The 16,318-nt window shown below is 45.4% G+C and overlaps 1 protein-coding gene across 9 annotated transcripts in view; it reads left to right on the top strand.

The window, feature by feature from the left end:
- robo2 (roundabout, axon guidance receptor, homolog 2 (Drosophila)) overlaps positions 1-16,318 on the top strand; it is a 240,866-nt gene that overhangs the window by 216,287 nt on the left and 8,261 nt on the right. For 7 of the 9 annotated variants that reach the window (XM_041073359.1, XM_029171171.3, XM_029171172.3 and 4 more), the window contains 7 exons: positions 2,467-2,509; positions 6,469-6,596; positions 7,409-7,681; positions 8,446-8,571; positions 12,434-12,593; positions 13,743-14,006; positions 14,938-15,152. In XM_041073359.1, coding sequence (XP_040929293.1) covers positions 2,467-2,509; positions 6,469-6,596; positions 7,409-7,681; positions 8,446-8,571; positions 12,434-12,593; positions 13,743-14,006; positions 14,938-15,152 — 1,209 coding nt within the window. The remainder of the gene's footprint in view (positions 1-2,466; positions 2,510-6,468; positions 6,597-7,408; positions 7,682-8,445; positions 8,572-12,433; positions 12,594-13,742; positions 14,007-14,937; positions 15,153-16,318) is intronic. The other 2 variants (XM_029171179.3, XM_029171175.3) reach the window with 1 other exon arrangement.

The following is a 16,318-nucleotide window of genomic DNA, read 5'->3' as shown; positions in this document are numbered from 1 at the left end:
TTTGCCATTGACCATGACCAAAGCCCTGCTAACCTGAACTTCTGTCCCTGCCCAACCTGCAGACATTTGTTATACTGTACTGTGTGTTTCTGTTGTGGTTATGAACTTTCATCTTGTCTCATGCGTCTTTCTTTGTGACAGTTTTGTGGTGCAGGGTGAGACTGTTCATTGTCCTACTTCTGAATAATTATTTTCCTCTTTAGTTCTTTTTAATGCCAAAGTTGTGTTGTAATGTATGCAACCAGTCCTGGGTGTCAGTTAGGTAGATATGTGGTGTATTTAAATTTCCTCTTGTTCCTTTTCTCTACTTGGCTTAATGTCTCATGCCAAGCTATATCCTGAATTCTGGGGGAACTTCTACACATCACAGTCTCCTGTTGTCTGATTTAAGCCTGACTGGCACTGCACAAATCTGACAGATTAAATGAAAATTAGCCTGGAGGCCTCTGTGCCGTACAGTGTCAATGTAGCTGTGATCCGGTTCTGGCTCAACCCAGTGTCCTTCCCTTCTCCTAGATGTTCACCTGCATGTGACAGTCCTAGTAACACATGCTTATATCATACACCTGTAGCTATTGTAATATAGGTAAGACAAGCAAAACTCAATTCTAGTCTTTCCACAGCAATAACAACAGATTATGGAAAAGACATGATATAAATGTTGGTGAAACTTTACCATATCTCCGAGAAGCCTGAGAGAACCCGTATTATTTCACTAGAATCAGTTTAGAGCACAAAACAAGGTCAAATACTGTAATAGTGTTAGAGCGAGGTGATATTTAGACGACGAGCTGGAGCGTGACTGAGGAGTCTTACACTGCTGCTGGTCTCTGTATCGACAATTAGTTGATGTATCGGGAGTGTCCTCCTAAAGCTGTCAGTGTATGAGAGGTAAATCACTACAGTAGCGAGGCGCTCGGCCAGCGGAAGAGAGATTTGATGGAATTTTTATATGCTGATTATGTCCACCCCCCCTAATGCTGATTAAAAGGGATTAATCTGTATTCATATTGGAAACAGTGCTTATCTGCAAGACGGCGGCGTCGATGTCGCCATGTCACTCTGGCCAACTTAAAAGTGTTCCACAGCAGCCCAGAAATGTGCCTGAGCACTGATATGGACTTCAGAGGCCTTCCTCCTGCACAGCCTCTACTCGCTTCCACCTCCTCCTCCCGTCATTCCGTCAAATGACAGAAAATGCACCACTGGTGGAACAAAAAGTAATGGCTTTAGCTGTAAATGAATAAAGATTAGCCAGTCTGTCTGGAGCTGTTAAATGTCTTACAGACTGGCCTGCGATGCTTGGTGTACAATAGCTGAATCCATTGTTAGCAGGATTTTAATGCTCCATGCTGGCTGGTTAAACCCTCATGCAGTAAATAAAGCCTGTGTTCTGACATTGTGTTTAAAATCCACGTGAGAATAAACTGGATTAGGTCATTTTTTGATGCCAAGGCTGCATCAAACTGTCTTGTTAGCAGCCTCTGTAATCTATTGTGGGAGTTTCCTCTCCCTGTCATTTGGGCCCTGCTACAGTACGTCACCCACAGAAAACCCCCTCTGTCGCCCGTGTCTGAGCTTGTTGGGAAATCAACCTGAAACAGAAAAGAGAGGAGGACTGTTCTGCCTCCTTCTCGCTTTAATCTCCATCTGTGCAGCAAATGAGCCAAATTACTAACAGCTCGCCTCTCTTTTGAGTAAACCAGCTCTTTTTCCCCTTCAGATTTTTCTCCCCCTCTCATTGGTATGAGGTGATTTCCAAGACTCTTGCTGCTTTGGTGTGTTTCCTGCGTTCCATTGAAGTTCTTACATGCTTAGAACTCTTGATGCTGCTTTGTCATCATGGTGGTTGAACACAGATGACACGGATGCTTCACAGCCTTCTCTCACTTTGAGCTGTGGACTTTTACCAGCTGCTGACAGCAGAGTGGCCCTTGTTATCCATAGATCACCGTAATAGACCAGGCCACAAGCATGGCTTCTGGGGAGCCCTGCAGCCAAAGGATCCGTAACTCAGCCTCCACAGTTGTAGATGGAAAACCCAACGTGATTAATGAGCCCTTCTGCCTTTTGTAATCATTTTTTGGCTGAGATTTAATCACAAATCTGATAATAACTCAGCAGCAAAATAAGAAAGATGAAATGAGTTTTCCCTCTCATCAGGCATCTTGTCCTTGAAGAACACATGACGTCTCTACTTATGCAAAGCAAGGCAATATCCAGTCCTCATCACTGCACTTCTTTTTTTTTTTAATTTTCGTGAATGGCAACGTGCACAGAGGGACATCTGCATCCCTTTGTGAATCCATTGACTCTCCAGCTGTGTATGAGAAAAAGTGAAAGATGGAAACATAGCTGTTAAAGTGCAAAGGCAAAAAAACAAACAAATGCATTCTGTCTGTTAGGACAAAACCATAACACCAAACCTTTCTCTTCTTTCTTTCCTTCTTTCTTTCCTGGCTTTAGTGACATTCCAGAGAGTCGACGGTGGTCTGATGAGCAATGGGAGGTGAGTGCCCCACCGGAAAGAAAGCATAACACCAAAGTGGATTGAAGCGCACTAAACTCACGTCTCAACACAAGCGCTCCTTCAGAGCCGCGCGTCAGTCCCGAGCGAAGCATTGATGAACGACCGATACACTGATAGATAACCGATAGTTTGTGTGCCCACCGTGCAAAATGGCGCGCAGATATACATTTCTACCACATCTCCGTTCATGCATCGATACATGAACCCATAAATCTCCTCAACAGAATTAACAGAAACAATTTAAGCAGAGAGTGCTTTTATTTTGTCATCTATCTTCCGCTGCTGGCTACAGGCAGCCCAGAAGCCCTCCAGAGTGATAAATTTGCCTGTCACCTCGCGTGGGCGGCTGGGATCTGAGCACATGTAATAATGTAAAAATAATTACCCAGGGGAGAGGTGTGTGGAGGGACCCCCCTGCACCCCACGTCGCCTGCTCCTTTTCAGTGTGTGTTAGTGAAAGAGAGAGGGGCTGCAGAGAACAGGGCACATCTCAATGACACCAGTTACTGAGCCTTTGTGAGTTCTCCAGAGACTCCCTGGAGAATCCGGGGCTTCTGTCTATCTACTGCTTATCACACCTGACTAGGTAAAGCCTCTGCATCTCAAACACTCAGCAAGAGATTGCAAACTAAACCTGACCCTGTGTGTCTGCGAGCTTTGGGAACGCGTGCGCTCCTCGCTAGGGTTCCAACACTTTTATGTTCATGTTTATTCCCCCCTTTCATTTTCCCCCCACTGCGTGCGTTTGACTGGATGCCACAATGGGCAATTTTGCTTATATTGTTGTGTGTGCTGTGAGCAGGCTCTCAATGAATTAGCCACACCACTTGCCATGCCTTTTCTCATCTACTTTCTGCTGTAGTGTTTTTCCTTCAATTTTCCACATAAGTGCTTCTGATTCTCTCTCCGGCGAATGGGATTTGAAATGTCTGTGTTTGTGGCGCTCTATATTTGTCATACCTTTAGTCAGTGGCACCGACCGCTACAATTTCCGCAACGCTGGGATAAGACGCAGTTTTAGGCTGTTATTCTGACACGAGCCCCTGATGCCTTACTTGCTGTAGTCATCCTACTCCAGATGTTGCAACGTCCCCATCTGCCCTGAAAGTGAAAACGTGTCGCAGAGTATTAGAGGAAAATGTGTTCATTTGTTACATGAGATGTTTATTGCATTAATTAGACAAAAGCAAACGACGTCTCGTCTGTTCCCGGTTGCTCATTGGCTCCTGCCAAATTGCCCTGACTTAACAATTACACTTAATCGATCACAAAATAAATGATTCATGGAAGATGAATAGGCTGCAGACTGGTAGACCTGGACAGTTTGACTTTGGCTGCTCAATTGAAATTGATAAAAGCCGATAAAGGCTCATTCCTTATCCCCCTGCCAATAGGGAGATGGTAATTAGGAGGTAGTAATAACTTCCTATCTTGGCACGGATCAATGTTTTAGCAAAGCAGATTTACTCCTATAGGCAATGGGAAGGGGCTAAACATCGCAATGAGCAGGTCTCACGAACGCTGTTGCTATGGAGATTCATTTACATTCCTGCATCTGAATACTAAATGGCAGCATGTTCCCTGAGAGTTTACTTACAAAGTAATTTGCATTTTCCCAGTGCTAGTGATAACTAATGTCTAGTTCAAGTTCTATTCACTAGTCTGAGGGGCCATAAACACCTGATTTATGAAGTTGCTTTGGAATTAATATCTCTTGCTCGACTTATTTATGGGACGCTCAGTGTCAGGCGTCTTAGGCAGTATTTATGGATTCAAACCCATCACCAGTAACTGAAATGTCTAACAGGAAAAGGAAATGCTCCAAATCAAATTTTATCTGCCAAGGTTGCCATCCATCCTGAGCTGGGCAGGGATTAAAAGTTGGGTGTCAACTTCTCATTAGATGTATGACCCAGTGCCCACCCCCATCCAATCACACACACACACACACACACACACACACACACACACACACACACACACACACACACACACACACACACACACACACACACACACACACACACACACACACACAAACACAAAACAAAACAGCACACCACGAATCAGTCTTATTCTAATTATCCTCTACAAGAATACTGCTCAGTGATAAATACAAGGACAATGCAGCCATTCCCACTGTCAGCTCCTTGTCTTTCAAATGGTCTTCCTCTGGTGGGCTGGGGGGGGTGTACTTGCTGGAGCACGCAGGACAAGTGAGACAAAGGCAAGGTCTTTTATTACAGACGCTGAACATTTATGTTGTGCACTCCTGCTGGAGTCAACAAAGGAGTCAACATCGGCTTTTCCTGCGTGTTTTAATCTGACAGATGGTAAGCACAGGAGCGGCGGCGAGGAGTGGAAATAAAGAGAAGCTGGAGGTGCATAGGTTGAAAATAAAGGAAAATTGTGTCTGGAAAGAGAGTGTGGTGAGAATAAATGATGGCATTGGGGGAGAATAGCAGCCGGAAACAGAGGTAGAAGGACAGGGAGAGATGCATTACCCTATAAAAGTGCATGTGTCTGATGCACAGCCATCAATTTGAATGACTTGTCTCCCCTGAGGGCCTGTTTTGGCATTCAGGAACCACAGCAAGGCTCCTAGCTTGCCAGGGCTGCAGCTCATTTAGACTCACTCCTTGTGGAACAGCTCTTCTCATTAGAACCTGTGGCTGAGGGACAGACTGACTGCCGTGTGCCCATTACCTGCCCTTGTCCTCAGGGCTTGATTCCCTCCCAGTCCCATAGAGCCAACATGTCACCCCAGTGGAGCTGAGACAAAGAGCCCCATCAGGCAGCCACACTGCTAACTACTGTGTTCAGCGGCTTCTAGGAACACGTGTATCTGTAACTTCTACCTGTATATGCAGCACTGCTGGGCGCTGATAACAGTATTCCCGAGAAGACCACAGCATCTACTTCACCGTGTGTGGTGCTCAGTTTGACCATTACAGGGTGAGATTACTCAAGGGAAACAACTTTAAAAGGGAAGGGTCTGGAGAAGACTGTCTGTCTGTTTTTCTGCTTTGCTGAAGTAAACTAGTGATCACATTTATTTTGCTCACATTTCTGTCATGAGAAACACACAGGGTCAAACTCATCAGTGAACTGATGCTTAAACAAAAGCATCAAATGCCATATCTCACTCTCATTTAACTCCATCTGTGTTGCCATTGATAACAAGCCTCAGATGTTATCGTACACTAACGTGTCCTTAATGGCCTCCCAGCAGTCACCCATGACAGGTTAAAGTCTTAATGGCTGCTTTTTATGGTTCTTGCCCCCTCAGGAGGGGGCACAACACCTGTTAAATGGAGCTGCCCTCTCCCGTGTTCGGGCATCTCGCAAGTGGGCCGCGGCTCCATGGTGAGGCTGGGGCCACGGTTTGACGTTTCATCACATATGATTTAGACTGTCTGGACATCACCACAAGGGGTTGATGGGGAGGCACAGCAGACTAGTAGATAATAACGATTAAGGAAACATATACATGTTGGTATCGGCACGCGCTGTTGCACATGTGTGGGGAGCAAACGCATGCATTAGCGTCCCCACGGTGTGCGTTTGCATTAATGACTTGGAGAATGTGACAAAGGCACAGCAGGAGAAACCGAGAGATAAAGGGCTGCTTTGGCCCGAAGGACTTCCAACTTTGTGGGAGAAGGAATGTATCCATGCAGCGTTTTCCGCTATCTTGCAAATGTTTCATTAGCTTCAGAGGCGTGCGGCAAGCTTATCTCCCTCACATACAATCCTAGTGCAAAAGGGAACATTTCAACTTTATAAAAATGTTATTGTCTTCACATTGTCTGACTGCTGATTGTCATCAGCGGTTATTATTCATAAAGCCAGTAGCATAATGCACTGCAAAGAAAAAAAAGACTCCTCTAGACTTTGCAGCCTATTCTTAACCAACTGTGGATTGTGTTTGTGCTCAGCCGGCCAGGTCTCCTGAATGCCAGTGACCCAGGCTACCCCTGGTTAGCCGACTCCTGGCCTGCAACCAGCCTGCCTGTCAACAGCAGCTCTGGGGGACCCAATGACCTCAGTAACTTTGGCCGAGGAGGTGAGTGCCCCTGTGCTGTCTAAAGGTTTAAACCAAGAGATGAAAAGATGATGACTCCTGTTCGCTGTAGAGATCATGCTTTCCAGCATATATATATACAGTATGCATATTGCATGTGTGTTTGGACATATATTTATAAATCACTTCAGAGGACAGGCAGAGCAGGAACAGCAGGGCCTCCACTGTCACCAGCCTGAGTAATGGCAAATAGCCCAGCCTGGTGTCACAGCCCATACCTCAGAGCAAGAGCATGTGATGGGAGGGAGGTGGGCAGAGGAGGCACAGGAGCAGGGGGTGGATGGGTGTACGAAAGGATGGTCTTGAGCAGCCAGTCGTGAAGGACAGGCACAGCTTGACTGGCGCAGATGCGGACACTTCCGCCGTGGCTCTACATCATCTCCCCTTCACTGGGCAGAAGCCATGCACCAACCACGAGGCTCCTTCCTCCTTTCCTACGCTCTGCTTACATCCTCTGTCAGTAGACACACAGCAGCATTATTGCTCATATACGAGCAGGGAGGGGAGAACAGTGAGAGATCCCCTCAGGTATCTCTACTGGGGGTTGGAATATGTGAATAACGCATACGATCTTTTTTCCTCAGTGGGATGAACCTGTTAAGTGCAGTTTCCCAAAATGCGAGCTGACCTGAAAGCACAGAGCAATCAAGGAGCATGTGCACTTGAATCCCAAATCACTCAACTCCAAACATGCAGCTGAATAGTCCTTTTTCTAGCCCAAGGTTACAAGCGAGCTGAAGATTTCTTTTGGAGCGTAGCTTTTTCCTTGAACTGCGTCTGTTCCTCCTCCCCAGATCTTCCCACTGGGCAGGGGGATAAGTCAGGCACCATGCTCTCTGATGGAGCCATCTACAGCAGCATAGACTTCACCACCAAAGCCAACTACAACAGCCCTGGCCAAACCTCGCAGGCCACCCCCTATGCCACAACTCAAATTCTGCACTCCAGCAGCATCCACGAGCTGGCAGTGGACCTGCCAGAGGCCCAGTGGAAGGCCTCGCTGCAGGCCAAGCAGGAGATGGCCAGTCTGGGCTACTCGCTGCCAGACAAGAACTCCTGCAACAACAGTAAGCTATGCTGAGGACACGGGGAGGGAAGGGCAGTTTGTGGGGGATGTTGTTGTCTTTGAGTGGGAGATTTAGAACGTCATAGACATCATCAGAAACATCATCTACAAACTGCAGTTTGTAGACGATTTGGTTTAAGGTGGAATAAAGATCTTGTGTAAAAGTAGTGCAGTTAAGTCGCCCGTTCCATTCTCTTGGTGGGTTTTCAGGATGTGCTTCCACCCTTTCAGAGCAACTGCCAATCGATTTTACACTGACTAATATTAAAAAAAATAAATCCAAACTAATTTGCGTGGATGTGAAAAACGAGTGGAGTTTCATACTCGAGGTATAATGCTGTTTTTCAATACATATTTATGATCTAATTTTCCAACTGTCTAAAACAGATGAATTATGGTTTTTACAAAGCCCCAGTAATGCAGTAAATTTAAAAACCATTTTGTTCATGTGCAGTGATTTTACTACGTTTGATCACGTATAATTATGTGTGATTATATCTCTCTGAAGGGGGCAAACACTGAATGAAATGTCTAGCAGTGCACTCTCATCAGTTGAAGAGCTTTGTGAAAGATGGGATGTGTTTTGAGACAAATTTGTCCAGCAAGTGTATAATCTGCTAATAATCAGAACTGTTAAATGAGCTCAGCTTGTGGAACATACGGGTCCTGCTTGCTCAATGCTTTAACTGCATGTTTGCATGTGCTTGTGCTAACTGCCAGTCACCTGATGCCACTGTGATCTTTGCCCTTTAACCCCCACTGTAGCACTCCTTTTCATTCCCGACTACCGATTGGCCGAAGGATTGTCTAGTAGAATACCACACAACCAATCACAAGATTTCAGCACCACCAGCTCTCACAACAGCTCAGAGCGAAGCGGCAGTCTCTCAGGTTGGTTTACGCAGCAGAGGATTTCAATGGAGCTAACTGGAACGCACTCTGGGGCTCTGCCGCTTGACTTCACGATTGACTCATGTCTTAATTGTTATTTGCATGTACAAAGCTGACATTTAAGACATTTTTTATCAGTACAGTCCTTCTCTCTCTCATTTTTATTTTGTTTCTGAGGATAATGGCTTGTGCTGTATGTAGCCCTGCTATGACACACTGTAGAATAAGACACGACAGCTTATCGGAGCATTAAGAGGCAGGACATTTAAATTAGGGAGAAAGAACAGGGCTGTGATCTCCTGACAGAAGATGGCTGCAAGTGCTAATGCTGGGTTCCTGCCATTGCTGCCGGTCCTTGTAAAGGCTTTGTCTCTTCCTGTGTGAGAGAGCAGACGGGAACAGGGGCAGAGGGAGTCTTTCAGACAGAGTGGACTATGTTCACACACACACCCACGCCATTAGAGATGCTTGGTTGGCTAAAGTAGCAGAAATACCTCCCTTTTCCCCTCTTTTCCTAATGGTAGCCAGCTTCACTAAAACCCATGTTCGGAGAATTACAATGTCATTTATCGGACACCAAGGCAGCCCTCGGCCTGCCTTCCTTCCACTCTTCTCTTTTATCTAGTTACAAGCCACTGCCTTAACTGGTCTCTAATTCAATGCTCTGTCACACAGTGGGCTGGAGAAAAGCATGTGAAGTAGCCGTTTCTTCCCACAGACATGTTATAGAAAGGCTCCAGCTGAGTTTCATTAAATGGATGTGCAAATCCAGAGAATTATTAAAATAGTTATATATTAAATACAAAAATAAATTTGCTTAGCAGGAAGACCTGGTTAATCTACTACATGCAATTAGCTGCCCCAGCACTGTATGTTTATTAGCTTAAGAGGTGCTGACACTGTTTCCTTCCATCAGTGGTATCAATTATAAACCAGAGGAAACACATATAGTCCCATTTTTACTTAATTTCTTAAAGTGTGTATTATTATTATTATTATTATTATTATTATTATTATTATTATTATTATTATTATTATTATTATTATTATTATTATTATTATTGCCTCTTTAAAGATCACTACATACTAGGAGAAGAAAAATATATATCCTTTTCATTCTATACAGAATAATTCAGTTATTTAAGGTTGTGATATTCAGTACATTGCTGTATTAAACAGACACACACCTGAGTTAGCTAGCTACTATGCTTGATGTCTACTGTATAATGTTGTATTCTGTACAGGGGAGCAAAAAACTGTGTTGGAAATTTGAAGCAGACCAACCCTGAGCTTTGATGTAGCTTCAACCAAAGTAGACTCAGCATTTGAAGGGAGGAAAAGTTACAGTGCCTTATTCTGCCTCTAAGGAGATGGAAGGAATAATGTATGTCAGGTCTGAAGGAGGAAGGCAGGATGAAAAGGAACAGAAATAGATCAGCTTTCATGGCAGCATGGGTCTCCACCGGGGACATGAAGCTGCTCATTAAAACCCTTCTTGGTGCAGGAGAGAGGAGGTAGTGGGTGTTTTCTGCGTTTGCTCCAGCAGTTAGAGGCCCTGAAGACTCTCCGTTCCCCTCCACTCCTATCGTCCTGACTCACAGAACCAGATCCATGACTGTGTGAAGTCCATGGTTGTGTTGACCTGCTGCATGTTGCATCTCCTTGAGTTATGTGTTCCGCCACCTTATAGTTAATTTGACATGCTTTTGCTAAATACTCCCCAGTCCTAAGCGCTACATCAGCCTCTGCAGTCTGTCTCAGTCTCTGCTCCGTGGTTTTTCCCCCTCAGCACTGACGCACCCAGTGAAAACAAAGCAAGCTCAAGGCTATGCAGCCCTGCAGTTATAGGCTGGGAGCGCCCAAACCTTGGGTATAAATACCCAACGCTGGATCTATATTTAGTCTGCGTTCGCCTTTGAAGAGAGGGCCGGTTCTGTCAGAGGAGATGGCTTCGCTGTGTAATTCTTGTATAGCTTCTAGCCACAGACGCTCTCTCTCTCTGTGTTTTTCATATTTGGGGTGAGCTGTTGTAATTCCAGTGCCAGACCATCCTTCCCTAGAAGAGGCTCATTTACAATATTGATGGCTGGTCTTGTGTGGAGAGACTAAGGATGATTGAACAATCACGTCAGCTCACCATTTATTGGTAAAAGTCAAGCGTCGCCCAGAGGTGCGATTAGGAAACCCAATTACTTTCAGACTATACTTACACTTTGGTGCTGCTGCCTTGGGCTTACAGTTGTTTCTTTTATTACTTCCATTCTTTATTAATCTTGCTCTGACACTTTTTGTATCTTTCCATGTCCCATATTTTTGCTCCCTCCATGCCTTTCTAACACATGCTTGTGTTTCTCATTTTAGCAAAAGAGTAAACCTTAAAGCAACATAAGAAATCTCTGATTTTGAACCATGCTACACAGTGGTTGTGATTTGTCTTTTGTGTGAATCAGTTGACGTGTACCTGCAGTAATCAGGTCCATACATTACTTCTGATGACAGCCATCTACCTTTATACTGTGCCCAAGTGAGCTGCCTTTATTAGATTACAGTACAGAGCATGATGCAGCTTTGGCAGCTTTGTTGTGCCACTGAGAAAACTAACGACAGACAGATACTAATGTGTTGAGCAGAGTTTCCCAAAGACGGCTTTTGCTCGTCTGTGTGGCTGATGACGTCAGCCAGAGGTATTTCTGGATTGAGATTTAGGGCGGCATATGGATGTGCACACACTGCACAGTATGTTTCCTCACTCCGTTTCCATATGCACAGAGAGGAAACATAGGAGGAAAGTAGTAGCAAACATGGGTGGCATTGATGAGGCACCACAATCCTGTGCAATGCGAGGTGGATTTGTGTATTGTAAAGGTCAATTTGATGCATGTGTATGAATTTTACCACCTTTCCTTTATTTCAGCTGGTCAGTAGTGAGGATACACAACTTTTGTTCTGTCTCTGTGATAGTTGGCTGAATATCATTCGGTCTTATAGTTGACCTCGCTGTAACTTAATTACTTTGTTGTTTTGTTTATGAGCTTCAGAGCAAATTGTATTTATATTTCAAATTGTGTGAGGCTGGAGCCCCAGTAAAAGTGTAATCTCTCCTCTGTGTATACTGTATATACTAGAAACTTTGAAACAGAATTTGTCTGGATGTTAAACCTGTTTTAAAGGAGAAAAAGGGTTTCTTTCCCAGTGACCAAATCACATAAAATCCAGTAGTGACCAGACTGGCAGATTTATAAAGATGGATGGGACGGAGCCGAATCTGGTGTTGCAGGGATATGAGTGGAAATGGATGGGGTTAGCAGCTCTCCGGCGTAATAAAAGAAATGAAAGTAGTAATAGACTCTCAGTGAATTCCATTAGGGACACAGTGACACTACACAAGCCATTCATTATGATGATGCTGTGAAGTGAGATATTTCATTGTGGAACCCAAAGCCTGGCGTGAAAGGGGACACTGAGGGATGGGTGGAGCACAAAGGTCTGCCTCAGCCTCGTTTACGGCCGTTCTCTGCTGTTTCTATGGAGATTTGAGGCTTTTCAGCCGATCAATCAATGGAAGTACGCTTTTCATCAGGCAGCCTTGAGTGTTTCTGTGTAAGCACTGACAGCTAGGAGCCCATTGGTGACTTGTGTGAAGTTGTGTATGACTTTCCAAGGGTATATTGAAACGGAGCCCAAATGGATCTATAATGAGAGGAAGATGTTTGGACTAAATTGAATTTCTTTAGAATAAACATTTGTCATTGGCAGAAGAAGCCTCTACTTTTTTGTGTTATCTCGCTTGTATATTAGTTTTTAATTGATTTTCTAAATCCGATTTTCAGTCACTGTATCTCTCAAATGCATCCCTTTTCAGGTGGAAAGGGGGGAAAGAAGAAGAAGACTAAGGCTGGATCCAAACCCACTAAAGCTAATGGGTCCAACTGGGCCAATGTCCCCCTGCCCCCTCCCCCTGTTCACCCTCTCCCCGGCACTGAGATGGACCATTACCCCAATGAGCACCATGAAGGAGGAGGGTAGGTCTACGTGAGCTACAAGAGAAACAAACAGAAAAACACATAATACCCTTGTTTATGTACTAAATTTTTAATTTGCCAAAATTTAGCTATGACAGAAAAGGTTTCGTTTTACCTGAAGACAGACATTAATCTTGTCGACTTTAAAACATAAATGTAGTAGAGCTTTTGTTGTTATTGCAGTTATTGTACTCTGTCTTGTCTGATCAGCAGAGATTTAATGTCTTTCTTGTTGGAACAAAAAAGACAGTGCTTTCCAACATGAGCACCTCCTACACACGGCTGTGTTTAATAACAGGCTTCAGCTTTGTTTTTCTCTGCAGCTAATTACTGCACTACTGTTCATCTGGAGAAAAGCGACGGAACGATGTGTGTGTAGTGTGTGCTGGCAGCCAGAGACGCAGACATCCTCACTTAAACTTGTGTGCAGATGACAGCAGATCAAACTAACTGTTGATCCCACCATCAATGTATGGCTTGACTTCATTACTGGAAATAAGAGGAGGAAAGAAAGACAGAAGCAATGCTCAGAGAGTCTCTAGCTGCTGCTATCGTGTCGCTACACAGGTGGTTTCAGATTAATCTATTTGTTTAATTCCATAATGGAGAAACTCATGTTTCATAAATAGAGGCCTGTGCAATAGGGAATAGGGATTTATACACCAACATGAAACGGATGAGTGGAAAGCTACAAGACTTCCTGCTCACTTCCAGATGTTTGATGTGAAGTGTGTAACAGAAGCTTGTCCAAGTGGTGCTGTCTGCCTGGGGTCCAGCGGGTGTCGTGTCCTCCTGCCTCCATTTCCAATCTGGAAGAGTCATCTGCTTTAATAGGCTTTCTGGCAAATGAAGAGTCCGGTGCACTGTAAATCTGAGACTGCTCTTAATGGCAGCAGATTAAAAGTGTTATGTCCTATGGAGTCTGCACTGACAAATCCCATTAATGAACACTGGCTTTATGACTGCTAATATTTCAGCATGTATGAGCAGAACCAGAAGGAAGGGGAACCCGACTACCTCTGAGCTGTCGTATAACAAGCTCTTACATCAAGTTCTATGCATTTCAGCAGTATATAGGAGATTCTGTTGAAAGATCTACATTGAGACCAAATATGGAGTAACCATGAGTAACATGTCCTCCTGCCTCAGGTATGAGAGCGATGGCTGGGGGCCGCCGATGCCTGTGCAGACCTACCTTCACCAGGGCATGGAGGATGAGCTGGAGGAGGAGGAGGAGCGTGTTCCCACCCCTCCCATACGAGGCGTCGCCTCGTCCCCGGCCGCTGTGTCGTTTGGGCAGCAGTCCACAGCCACACTCACCCCTTCTCCCCGAGACGAGATGCAGCCCATGCTCCAGGCCCATTTGGACGAGCTGACCCGAGCGTACCAGCTGGACATGGCTAAACAGACATGGTAATAACATCCACATAATGTCCGAAGGAGGTCATTGTCTTTAATATCCCCATAGGTAATAAAAATACCCGCTGATGCATTTCTGTTCTGACAAATGTTTAGTTGAAGTCCTTTTCAAATCCTACTCTCCGTACATTGTGTTCTGCTGCCAGGGTTTATTTTGGTGCTGCAGTATTCTTCATGTCAACTGTGTGTGCAGTGGAGATAAAGCCATTAATCATGCTGTTGTAATGGGCCCGTGCCACCACTTAGGCCACCGCTGCGTTTTGCTCACTCCAAGAGACACCATTTCTTAGCCATAGTTGTTGTTCACTCCCACACCCATGCAGCGCATTCCATTGTTGCCGCTCTCATGCAAGTCAGATGAAGGCCATGCTTCATCCTGCTGGCAGCACGGAGGGAATGAGAAACTGGCGTTCATTCATAATAGTAAAGGGGGAGTGGGGGGCGTCGGGGCGGCGGCATGGAAACCTTGTCAGGAAAGAGATGTCATGTTACCCAGTAATGACTATGTTGGTTAGAGAGCATCTCTGACAACACCAGAGGGCCAGTAATTACAACCAATTCCCACTGCAAACCGCGTCAAAGACATTGTACTCCTCAAACAAACGCGGCTGTCAGCGGAGCGGGCCGCTGAGGTGACAGCCGCGTGCCGACAGGCCTGGAGTGCGTGCCTTTGTACCATCTACAGCGGCAATTAGCGGGTCATTGTGTTTGCGTGCGAGCGGCAGCAGTATTTATGGAATTGTCCAAATTTATTCAACACTCCACAATGTGGAGAGATGTCTCAAAGTGTTCACATGCGTGCTTCTTTTTCCTCCCAACCTGAAGTCATGAAGCCTGGAGAAAATGCCCTCTGTCCTGGTCCCTGCACATTCCTTTATGTACACTGCATGTGCACAGCAGCGACGTTGTCTCTGTCTGCTCCCAGGCACATGCAGGGAGGCGCCCTTCCTCCGCAGGCTCCCGCGCCTCCAGTGGGCTACGTGTCCAGCACAATGGTTTCTGACCTGGAAACTGACCTGCCTGATGAGGATGAGGAGGACGAGGATGAGGAGGAAGATGAGGGCTATGGAGCGAGGCATCCCCGGGGTCTAGAGCACACGCCGGGGTCGAGCATGGACAACCTGGACAGCTCTTTAACAGGTGAGGCGGTCGCAGGCGGTCGGTGCTCGTCTATACTTTATGTGCTGTTCCTCCTCGTCACTGTAAACGAATGAAGTGCGTTTAATTCCCGCTGTTGTTCCGTCTTGTTTCAGAGTAAATGGATAATTGCTTGTGACATGTTCTTCATCATTCTGCTGTGTGTTCATTTTTATGCCAACATGCTTACTGAGTGTCGCGTATCAAATATTTGAAGCTTTTTGCAAACTCTGGGGAATTATAATTATTACTTCTAAAAAAGAGATAAGAAAGTCCATGAATTTTAAACAGGATAGTGAGAGGGGAAATTAAGAGGAGGGAGAGGCGAGGCGAGCAGGGGGAGAGTGGCTGTGATTTAACCGGCGCCAGCACCACCCGTATCTTCCCGAGGAGATTTGAAATAAATTTCTCATGCAGCGTGTTCCATTCCAGACTAGAGGCACCATTTCCATTTTACAACTCACTGAAAACTTTTACAGCCGTCTGTCAGCGGGGACGTATGAAGGGCACGACATTGCAGCTGTTTTCACAGTGACCAGGCCACACTCTCCATCTGTAAGCTACACGGTAAAAGTGGACCCGTATTTATAGAAATGCCTGGCTTCGGGCTCTCATGCATTGTGAGCTCGGCTTTGATAGCAAATGCAAGCGTATATATGGTCTTACTGTTGCATCATGATCTATCGGGTATTTCTGCAAAGTCTGTAAATACAAAAAAATTAACTCCACGTATATTATATTCGAGTCCAAGCAGAGGAGCGGAGCTGTGCCAGCTGAAGGGCAATAAGAGGGTTGACATTGGTGCTTGTGGGTCTGCACTGTCAGTGGTCAGCCTAAAGACTGCTTTTCCATGCGATGATGGAGAAGTGGTTTCGCTAGTGCTGACACATGCTACCGCTGATGTATTTAGAGGAATATAAAGCAGCAACTGGGCTCTAATCTACTGCATCTCTCCTCCAGTGTATTACTCTGAAGACAGCACTATTTCTTCTTATCTCCCTGCAAGTCTGCGTCGCACCCCATCGTTTGACAGCGCAGACGCGGCTCAAGCTGCAGGGTTAGTGGGAGGATGGGGGCCGCTGAGATTTATTGTGGCCTCCATTTTGAGGCCGTACAAATAGGGGCGGGTGGATGGGAGATTCCTGTCAAGACCGCACTGATAGATTTGC

The sequence above is a fragment of the Betta splendens genome, chromosome 13 (assembly GCF_900634795.4).
Source record: "Betta splendens chromosome 13, fBetSpl5.4, whole genome shotgun sequence".
Classification (NCBI taxonomy): domain Eukaryota; kingdom Metazoa; phylum Chordata; class Actinopteri; order Anabantiformes; family Osphronemidae; genus Betta; species Betta splendens.
The sequence above is the reverse complement of the archived record's forward strand: the minus strand, read 5'-3'. Positions and strand labels throughout refer to the sequence as shown.